Source organism: Zeus faber (genome assembly GCF_960531495.2).
Source record: "Zeus faber genome assembly, chromosome: 16".
NCBI classification, from domain to species: domain Eukaryota; kingdom Metazoa; phylum Chordata; class Actinopteri; order Zeiformes; family Zeidae; genus Zeus; species Zeus faber.
Window position 1 is genome coordinate 29,656,002 of NC_137202.1, and position 10,644 is coordinate 29,666,645.

The 10,644-nt window shown below is 46.8% G+C and overlaps 2 protein-coding genes across 3 annotated transcripts; one reads left to right on the forward strand and one right to left on the reverse strand.

Moving 5' to 3' along the window:
• Window positions 1-871: 871 nt before the first annotated feature.
• aifm2 (AIF family member 2) lies at window positions 872-6,283 on the forward strand (the record flags this gene model as incomplete). Of its 2 annotated transcripts, XM_080016164.1 has the most annotated exons (9): window positions 872-1,043; window positions 1,525-1,640; window positions 2,076-2,195; window positions 2,725-2,817; window positions 3,041-3,149; window positions 3,646-3,798; window positions 4,542-4,742; window positions 5,371-5,559; window positions 6,212-6,283. In XM_080016164.1, the coding sequence occupies 8 exons, from the start codon at window positions 872-874 to the stop codon at window positions 5,520-5,522; spliced, it is 1,116 nt and encodes a 371-aa protein (XP_079872290.1). In that variant the 3' UTR covers window positions 5,523-5,559; window positions 6,212-6,283. The 2 variants fall into 2 exon arrangements, with proteins under 2 accessions (XP_079872290.1, XP_079872289.1); XM_080016163.1 differs by lacking the exon at window positions 6,212-6,283 and having other exon boundaries at window positions 5,371-6,208.
• Window positions 6,284-7,127: 844 nt separating this feature from the next.
• LOC307241842 (very long chain fatty acid elongase 6-like) lies at window positions 7,128-10,034 on the reverse strand (the record flags this gene model as incomplete). The annotated part of the gene is made up of 5 exons (XM_080016085.1): window positions 7,128-7,551; window positions 7,680-8,148; window positions 8,407-8,558; window positions 8,878-9,009; window positions 9,940-10,034. 4 exons carry the CDS (start codon window positions 10,032-10,034, stop codon window positions 7,721-7,723), a joined length of 807 nt encoding a protein of 268 aa, XP_079872211.1. The 3' UTR covers window positions 7,128-7,551; window positions 7,680-7,720.
• Window positions 10,035-10,644: the final 610 nt, after the last annotated feature.

A 10,644-nucleotide genomic window follows, 5' to 3' on the forward strand; every position in this document is an offset into this window, starting at 1 on the left:
GAGGGAATATACATAGGCATATTCCTTCTATCTATTCCACTTCAATTTATTTTTATTGTATTTTATTCTATATATTTTTATCTTATTCTATAAGTATTCCACTTACTGTATTACGTTTTAGGAGTCAGTTAGTCGGTCTATTAGAAAGGAATTTTCTACTTTTATTTTTTTCCGAGGACATATTGTGTGTTATCACCGGGTGCGTTGCATTACATTTCACTGCATATATGTATGAAAGTATGTATGTGACTAATAAAAATCTTGAATCTTGAATGTATATGACTTGTGATGAACATTCCCACCATGTCAGGCTACGCGCCGTCAGGTTCAGTTTTGTCTTAAATGTCATTTTTGACATTTGGCGGAGCTTCGTAATGACAGTGACGACGCTCGTTTGACGCTCCTCGTCTTCTTTCTGGCCTCGTTCCGCGCAGCCGCGTGGATGGCTTTGTTTGAAGTGGAAATCCGTCCGATTATTTTGTTAAAAAAAAACAGACATTTGAGATGCATCCCGTGTTAATTTAGCTGAGCCTTTATAATCAACAGCCATTGAATGTATTTCCGTCATGCATGTGCTCCGCTATGCTGTTTCTGTTGTTGGTGGCGGTCCGCCTTTCCTGACAAGAATGTGCTCATTCTGTAGAAAGCAAGGCCAGGGAATGAGATAAAGCCGCGTGGCTACATGTGGTCGGTACACTGTTGATATGAATGAACATACATCACAAAAAATCAAATAAATAAATAAGAAGAAGCCAAACTTTGCAGAGAAGAAAGTGACTGCTATGTGAGGCTAAATATAAAAACAAAAACACACACAAACACTGTTATGGATTCCTACTTTAATGTGAGTGTGTTCTCCGTCCACCAGGTGATGGGCGGCCAGGTCTCAGTGGAGGGGGTCCACGTGGTGGTGGTGGGCGGGGGGTTCGGGGGCATCGCGGCGGCCCAGCAGCTCCGGTCCCAGGGCTTCTCCTTCACGCTGGTCGACATGAGGGACGCCTTCCACCACAACGTGGCGGCGCTGCGGGCCTCCGTGCAGCCGGGTGAGGCCGGGTCAAGCCGCTCTCAGCCTTTTCCTAACGCTGGGGTTATCGAACCCTCCTTAGAACTGAAGGAGTCTCAAAGGTTTCCTATGTAATGAACATCATTCTGGCGAGGGACCAGCACTTAAAGGCTGGCATAAACCTCGAGGGAGTAGTTGGTTCTTCCGAAAAGTCTGTGCACGCTGGTGTTTTTAAAAACTATCTTAAATTATATGAGATCAGTGAACCGGTGTTTTTAAACTAATAGATGTTTTCTGTCTTTCTTTGATATTTGTTCTGTGTTTTCCTCTCATGACTTATTAATACTAGGACTGTACTGATGACTCAGAATGCAGAACCACTGTGAAAGTGTATTTCACCCAAATCAGCTGCTGGTAAATAATGTGTAATGTTTCCTGATGGTGACCACGTTCCTCTTTCCTTTCTCTTTACTCTTTCCTTCTCTTTCCTCGTTCCACCTTTCACTCCCATTCCCTCGCAGGCTTTGCCCACAAAACCTTTATTCCATATTTGAAGACTTTTGGGGAGAGTTTTGTGCAGGGAAGAGTGACACACGTGGACACGGAAAGACAAGTGGTGATTATAGAGGGAGGAAAGGTAGGTTATCTGTTGTTTGTCTGAATTAAAAATGGTCTCCTCCTGCTTGGTCATCAGAGCTACGTTACTATTGTTCGCATTTCAAAATTTTTGTGTGTAAATATCTTGTGTGCGTGCGTGGGTGCCTGTATAATCACCTCCCAAAATACCATCACAAGGTATTCAGGTAAATTCATCCTGATATTTAATTTAGTCATTATTGTCTTGATGCATTTCAGCAGCAGAACCCAACCTGTGTGTTGACCAAACCTTTTGCTGCTGAAAAAAATATATATTTTCTGCGTTTGGACTCTAAAGTTCCATTTAATCTAAACTGAAAAGAGAAGGTTACCAGTTTGTCCTCTGGACTCCTTCTGGCAAAACATGTCACGGTACCCTTGAGCAAGACCGCTTTCACCATCAGTGTGTGACAACAACCTTCCCTCTGTTGAGCAGGAGATCCCCTACACACATCTTATCCTGTGCACTGGGACCGATGGACCTTTCCCAGGGAAGTACAACACGGTGGCCTCCTACCAGACGGGCGTCCAGAAGTACGAGGATCTGATCCAGGAGGTGTGTCCCCTGGGGAGGAGGAGGACGCAGGCTCCTCGGCAGGGCTGGAAAATGAATGTCTTGCATTTGTATTTAGATCAGAAATAAAGAGTTTTGATGTGAAATCCTGATGAACCCTCTGCCTGAGGAAAAGGAGCCGTGTGACGCTCCTCTCCCTGCCCTATGTTTTCCTCCCAAGATGCGGGGCCCCCCTCCCTGGGGGGTCGGGGCTTTAGAAGGGCCAGGATTCCATTCAGGGATTCAGAAACACCTTGACCACCCACACCCACTCTGCATTGGAACTGGGATATTGAATGAAATTGAGAGCATCAGGAGAGAAATTCAGAAATTGTCACAAAGCAGATTTAATCACTTTAATATCTGGAAAGATCCAGTTTGGTGCTGTTTGAAGATGGCCACACATTCATACGCCCTGTTTTTTTGGGTTGTTTTCTTTTTACATGAGGGGATATTTAATGATGTGGAGAGAGTTGCATATTACCAATTCCAGAAGGGTGGGATTGATCCATATGTTGCGTTCCTGTGTCAGATCCAGGTGGCCGGTTCCGTTCTGGTGGTGGGCGGCGGCTCCACCGGGGTGGAGATGGCGGCGGAGGTCAAGACTCAGTTCCCCGACAAGAAGGTGAGTCTGGATCTGCTGCGACTCAGTGGCTCCTCACAGACGCACCGGAGCCTCGTTTCTGATGTTCCACTCACTCCATATGTTTGACATTATCTTTACCTACCTTCATACCCTTCAAAGCAGGTCTATACCGCTTCATTTTAAATCTTCAGGTTTATTTTCTATTAACCTGCCATATTGCTGCCCCTGTTTGCCGCTGACCGCCTTGTGTCCGGTCCTGCAGGTGGTTCTGATCCACTCCCACGCCGCCCTGGCCGACCCGGGCCTGCTGTCCAGCGTGCGGCGCCAGGCCAAAGAGGTTCTGCTGGAGAAAGGGGTGGAGCTGATCCTGGGTGGGAGGAACCTTCCAAACCGACATTTTATCACAGTGACAGCGTCTCAAAGGGGCTTGACATGCGTTTAGAATTCAGATACAGAATTTGATAACGGTCCTGAGACCCCGGAGCGGCACGACAAACCTCCACAAACCCGGAACAGGTCGACATTTGAAAAGGAATTCCCTTTACTGGGATTGTTTTTTTAAATAGTTCCTGAGGAGACAGTAAGAAAATACCAAAACATAAAGTTATAAATAAGACGATAGAAATACTTTAAAACAAGGCACTAACACTGCCAGGGTTAGGGGTTTTATTCATTATAATAATATGGAAAATGTCCTTATGAAATGAACGTTAAAGTGGTAATCCATAAGATTGTTTGGTTTAAAAATGATGTGAAGTGAGCGAGAACGAGAGGAAGCCTGGACGTCTGATGGATTCACACTTTAAACTCATACATGTTTAAAGAGCGTTCCTGTCTGTCTGTCTGTCTGTCTGTCTGTCCCCTCAGGACAGAAGGTGTCTCGCCTCCAGGAGGTGGAGCTGAATGTGACCAGGAGGAACACCGTCCTCTCCACAGACAAGGGGGTGGAGATCGTCACTGACCTGGTCGTGTGCTGCACGGGACAGAGGATCAACTCTGCCGCCTATGCCTCCGGCCTGGGTGAGGCTGCACCACCCACTACCAACACCCAGTGTCCTACACCCACGACCCAGCCACACTCAACGTCCTACACCCATTACCTACACTACCACCAATGTTGTAAACCCAAAGTCCTACACCTGCTCCCTAAACCCACTCCCTACACCCAACACCCTACACCCTACACCCAACACCCTACACCCTCTCCTTTAACCCTCTCCCTACACCCACTACCTACATCGACTACTGACACTTAACGTCCTACACCCAACGCCCTACAGTACACCACCTTATTGTAATTGAATGACTTGAACTTCACTAGATAAGCCAGAGGGATAGAAAGTTACATTTCTTAATGAAGTGACTTTCTAGTTTTGGTCATTATTCATATAATCAATGGAAACACACACGTGTCCATTTGAGAAGGTGGCTTCCCGCCACTAATGCCAAGTTTCAACATTTTGAAACTAAATAAAATCATTAATTTTTACAAACTGTAAAACAAATGTTTTGTGAAGTCAAAATATTATTTGTAAACAAAACAAGTCTTAAAATGAAAACAACTATTTTGCCAAAGTGTCTTTGTAAAGCAGAATATATTGGATTTTTATGCAAATTTTATACTATTTTTGTGTTTTAAGTTTAGTTTAAAAAAAATGTGGTGTGTGTGTGTGTGTGTGTGTGTGTGTGTGTGTGTGTGTGTGTGTGTGTGTGTGTGTGTGTGTGTGTGTGTGTGTGTGTGTGTGTGTGTGTGTGTCCACCAGCCAGCAGTGTGGCGGAGGACGGGGCTCTGAGGGTGAACTCTCACCTCCAGGTGGAAGGACACTCCAACGTCTACGCCGTAGGAGACTGCGCCAACGTCAACGAGCCCAAGATGGCGTACCACGCCGGGCTCCACGCCTCCGTCGCCGTAGGCAACATCGCGAACAGCGTGACAGGAAAGAGCCTCAGCTCCTACCACACAGGTACACAACACAGAATTATTTATCCTGGTTATACTACATACACAAGTATATTCTAAGTATTTTAGAGGATGGTTGGAGGAGTGTGTTCTCTGTTCCCTCGCTGAGCAGCAGCTTGAATGCACATTTTTACTCATGAACATGAGAATCATCTTAATCTTTGTACATGTTTTGTTTTCTATAACATGTTTTACACTGTGACAGTGTTAAGGTCATTTCGAAGCCGGGAGTTTCAGCCAAAAACCTCAAAATGCAATAAAAACTAGAAGTAAGCCTTTGAATTCATCTTTAGATTTTGCTTTGTGGTGGAATTATCCTTCAATCACAGAATGTCCCTCTTTCCATCTGGACGAGCAGAAGAAGCCTTTCTCAGTCACACTTTAAAAGTCGTCTCAGTCTTGGTTTGATTAGATTTCCAGAAGGAATATCAGAGCTCATCCAGGTCTAAGTGAATCTTAAATAAAACATTTGGTTTAATGGGTGATTATCTGGACTAGGACCAGACAGGAGCCGATTAGTCCTCCACCTCCTCAGTCTGGAATTCATCTTAAATGAAGCAACGTCTTTTTAAATTCTGGATTATCTCAAGCAGGATGATCCGAGTCCTGATTTAGATTAAACCCCTCACCAGGTAACGTGACCATGCTTCTGGCCATGGGCCCTGACGACGGCGTGGGCCAGTACAACGCCGTGCGACTCCCTCGCTGGGTGGTCACTTTAGGAAAGAGCAAAGACCTCCTGCTGTGGAAGAGCTGGAAGGAGATGCAGCAGAGCACCACCTGACGGCAGAGCACCACCTACACTGAAGCCAGGGCTGCAGGTGGAGTCGCGATATCAACCTTGAGAACATTTAAGTGTTAACAATCTCATGCACGCACGAACAATGTGTCAGGAAAAAGAAGCTCCAGACGTGTCACTCAGCTGCAGCAGTCTTGAGTTTCACATCTGGAGTCAAACTGTCCCAAGTTATTTCAGTAGCTGTGTGTGCGCTGGAATGAGTTTTACTTTACTTTCACTGAGTGGACGCCAGGGGCTGCAGTCCCTCAAGGTCGCCTACGCCGTGAGAGGCTAAACCCCGCTGGCCTGATCAACTTCCAGGATAAGAGGGTCCCCAAGATCCCACTAGGAAAGATGCCGGCTGGGTTACCACGGCAACACATGCCTCGGCGCTAGCCCGGTAACCATGGTAACTCGGCCGGTCGGTAGCAGGCTAGATTGAGGACTCGAGGCTCAGAGTGTCGCTGATCAGCGTCCGACACCAAGCAGATGCTTGACTTTAGTTCCAGTCGTTAGATCATGACAAATACATCTTCTAGTGCCCTTGTCTTAATGTGTTTGTTGTCGTCACTAAATCTAATGACCTTCACACCCAGTACAACCAGCTGGTCACACCCAGTACAACCAGCTGGTCACACCCAGTACAACCAGCTGGTCACATGGTGTTTACATTTGTGCTTTGTGTGTTTTTACAGGACTTCCTTGGAGAAAGTTTAAAACAAAACATTTTCTTTATTATATTTTTCAAACATTAATAAAAAACAAAAAAAAAAAAACAGCCTGTGTTTCATTCTTAACATTTGGTTACAGTCAACACGTACAGATCAGTGGCTGTGTGTTTGTATTAAATCTTGTCGTCGTCATGATCTTTCACAGTGTCTCCAGCTTTCATTTGGCTGTTTTGTTTTTAGACAAACGTTGCCTTTTCTGCTGTGCACCTTCCCCACAAAACTCAGATGAGGATAAAAGTTCATTACCGCAGCTCACCAGGGCATCATGGGAAAAATAAAAAAATTTGAATCAGACAAACTATAAAAATAAGTTAATATTTAGGTCCAGATATTAAAATATAAGTTTGCATTTGTTCTGGAAGAAGCGTCAAGGAGCTTCATGTCAACTTAAAACACGTCTCAAATAACTTATTACAACTTCATATTTAACAGTTTAAACAGCAGCAAGGTACCGATGTACAACACAACTTTCAGACTTCAATTAGAAAATCCTTTCGACCATTTCCTTCATCAGATGGAAAAGTCAGTCGTCTCCCCCCCGACCCGTCAAAACCACGACAATAAATAAAAAGACAAAACGTTTGAAAAGGAAGTGGAAGAAAGACATGCGAGTTCTCCGGCCACTGGGGCAGCAGCCATCAATGAAATCTCAATAAATTAACAAAATCCCAATGAACAAACCAAACCATCCACCTCAGTGACTCAACGTGACGCGGGCGGGGCAGCTGGAGTTTTGCCTCCACCCTGTTGGCTTCCGGCCGGAGGTGTGTGTGGTGAGATGCAGGGGAACCTGCGTGATTCCGGTTGAACCAGTTGAGAACTGCCCTGCTGGGCAGAACGCAGCCCTGGTTTCGATGACTCAGAAGAAACAAAAACAGTATCACACCCAAAGGAATGTCCCAGGCTTCCGGAACCAGGCGTCGCTGGACGTGACGTGAGGAGGGGAGACGAGTGTCCCTGGAGCCTCGGTGAAAAGCATTCCTCTAGTCCTAGGCAATGTGTCGGGGGACACCAGAGAAGGACGCCTACGCAACGTCCTCGAGGAACGACGCCAGGCGTCCTGATGAGTGGAGCACCGGCTGTGGAAAGTGGTCTGGAGGTACACGAGGTTCACAAAAAATATTTAAAAAAATTAAATTAAAATGGAAAAAAAAAAAGAGGAGTTCTGGTCTCTGCACAGAGAACTTCGAAACGGGTGCAAACCCACATGTGGGCGACTTCAATGTGAAATCCTGAAACTGGCGATGGAGGACTTGAGTTCCAGGCATCGAGCTCTCTTCCAGGAAGGTCGGCCGGAGTGTTCGCTGTTTAGGTTGAAGGAAGTTGAAAAGACAGTTAAATATTACTAAGACAAGTGGGCCAAAGCGTCCAACGAGTCCCAAACAGACCCAAGAGCCCAGCTGAAGACCACCCCAAACCAGAAGTCACTGACCGCCCAGAGACCGGTCCCTCCTCCGTGGATCTTCGTAGAACCTAGTCCGTCTTGGTGGTCTTGGGTGCCCCGCCCCGGAGGTAGGTCTGGTAGAAGAACTGGCAGAACAGCACCAGGTAGCTGAGGTACATGAGCGCCGCCCACAGGATGTTGTCCAGGTAGGAGTGGCAGTCTCCCTGCTGCATCCAGCGGTAGACCAGCGCGCTGACCGTCAGCCCCATGGCCATCTGGGCGATCTGCGCGCTGGTGATGACCACGGCGAAGGGCCGCGGGACACGCAGGCCGGCGGCGCGTGCCGCGTAGTAGCTGTACATCAGGGCGTGCACCGAGTAGTTCATGGTCATGAACCAGCCGCCGCCGGCCACCATGTCCTTGTAGGAGTACCAGGAGTAGAGCAGCACGGTGATGTGGTGGTACCAGTGGAGGAAGATGAGGCGCTGCTTCCTCAGGACGATGAAGGCCGTGTCGCCTAGGGAGAGACGGCGCAAGTTCAAATTAAAAACTCGAGACAGTTATCGACTTGATAATCTGAGCCAGAGTCAGCCGACTGAGTGGTGCAAACCTGCTCCGCGTCATGGCCCTGAATGCTTATATCGCTGACTGGCTGCACATTTTTCTTTCCTTATCCAAGGAATTTGGCTCCAAGCAAAGCAGCGATCGAACACATTTTTTCCCCTTTAATCCCCAGTTCTCACACGAAGGCGTAGTATTGTCCACATGAACCCACCGAGTTCAGGAGCCTTGCTCAGTACGAAGGCGTAGGCCCAGAACTTGCTGACGGGTCCGTTGTAGAAGCTCTGGTGGCAGATGGACTGTCTGAAGCCGCTGGTGGAGAGGATGCAGAACATGCACCAACCCGTACGCAGAGCGCCCACGATGCTGAGGAGGAAGAAAAGAGGCAAATGTGGCATCAGGACACCATCAGGACACCATCAGGACACCATCAGGACACCATCACATCCTGGATGAAGTGTCTCTGCTCTAGTTCGGGAGAGAACAGTGAAAGTGGATCCAAACGGTGATGAAGGGACGTTCTCTACGTCTCGGAAAATAAATAATGGCCAAGTTGAGCTTGTAACCATTTTGCTGGGGACCCCGTGGAACCCCTGAAGAGCCCTGTTTGTCTGTCTGTCTGTCTGTCTGTCTGTCTCCCTGCTCCAAGCCCCGTCTGCCTGTCCCTCCCAGAACCCGGTGTTACCTGAACAGTGCCAGGCTGAGGGACCAGAGCACCAGCGGCCGGCGGAGGTTCATCTTCTGTCGTTCCCTCATGAAGCGCTGTCCTCCGAACACCAGCGCCGCGTACAGAGCGCAGAACACGAAGGCCTTGGTCCTGGAGGGAGAGACAGGCAGAACCTCGGTTCAGACCGGTTGTTTCGGGTTCCGAGGACGTTGACTTAGTACGTCCTTGGAATTGACACCTAAATGATCCGTCATGCATGTGACCGCAGCCTGGCAACCCCCCAGGTTCGCCACACTTTACTCAAAAAAATACTCTGTATTCCTTTGCTGTGACTTCACATTACACTATTACATCACATTAGTCTTACATCATCACAGATATTCTTGAATGAGTTAAATATAGATTATAGGGGAAAGTCTTTTCACTGCCTCAGCAAGAACAGAAACCTTTATTTGTAAAGCACATTTTATACACAACATGTAACGCAAAGTGACTTACATTAATATAAATCAAATCATAATAAAGAAAGGAAAAGAGCTAAATGCATTTAATACACAGTAAGTATCACATTTCCATTTAGGGTCGATTCAGACGGACATTGAAGGATCACTCCCATTAAATCAGGAAATTACTTTCAATCATTACTTCCCTTGAGTTATTGGTCTCGAATAATAAGTCCTGAACTTACAGGTCATCAGGTGCTTGCACTCCTCCAAGCACCTAATGACCTGTTTTTAAGTCTGACTCATCCATCCTTAGAGCTCCTAAAATAATTTCTAACCCAGATTTCCCCCCCGTGACATTTTTACCCAGGCAGGTGAGTTGAACACTGTGTAAACAGTTAGTACTTTTGATTATGATATTATGATTTCCCCCTGGGAAAGTATTTCTGATTCTGACTAAATAAACACTAGGAGGTAAATACACCAAATGTAACCAGGCCTGACGATGAAATAAACCTTGTGTTAAAGTCCTTATGATTTCACAAGCTTATTAAAGGTCCTTATAACTAAATGAACACGGTGTCAAAATGAAAGCAGTCCTTGTAAAGAAGTGAGCTCCGCGTGGGATCCTTCTCACCAGTTCTGCTGCATCCACTGCAGCGCGCTCCTCTCGTCGAAGCGCCGCTCGAAGCCATATTCCAACAGAGGAAGCTCCAGCTCCGAGACGTTCATCCTAAAGCTCCTCAACAGAGAATGACTCCCACCTGCCTGTCTCACGCCCCTACGTACAACAAATCAACCCGTCTGTGGGAAGCGCGGCGGTGCGTGCGTGTGCGTGCTCACCTGCAGAGCTCATAATGAAGCCTCTCGGCGGAGGGCGTGGCCTGACTGCCCTAACCTGCTGCAGGGGCGGGGCCACGTCAGCCGTCACTGGAGGGGGCGTGGTCACTCGCTGTCTTGAGGTCGGTAGCGTGGGGGCTCTCAATGTGGGGTCCGCGGTCCCCTAGGGGTTCTCGGAGGAATTGCAGAGGATCTGCAGCGAAATTATTTTATTTATATTATTAATTCATTGTTTTTGTATCTTTTTTAATCTGTAAATCTGTGAATATGTTAATATTAGGCCACACAGCAGTTTACAACCAACAATCATTGTTTTTGTATCTTTTTTAATCTGTAAATCTGTGAATATGTTAATATTAGGCCACACAGCAGTTTACAACCAACAGTGTGTAGAGTGTTGGGTTTTTTTTTTGGAGGTGGTCCTCAGGCAATGAAGAGGGGTTTGCTGTAGAAAAGTGCACTAGTACAAATCCTAAACAGAAATGAAACATGCACCTATATA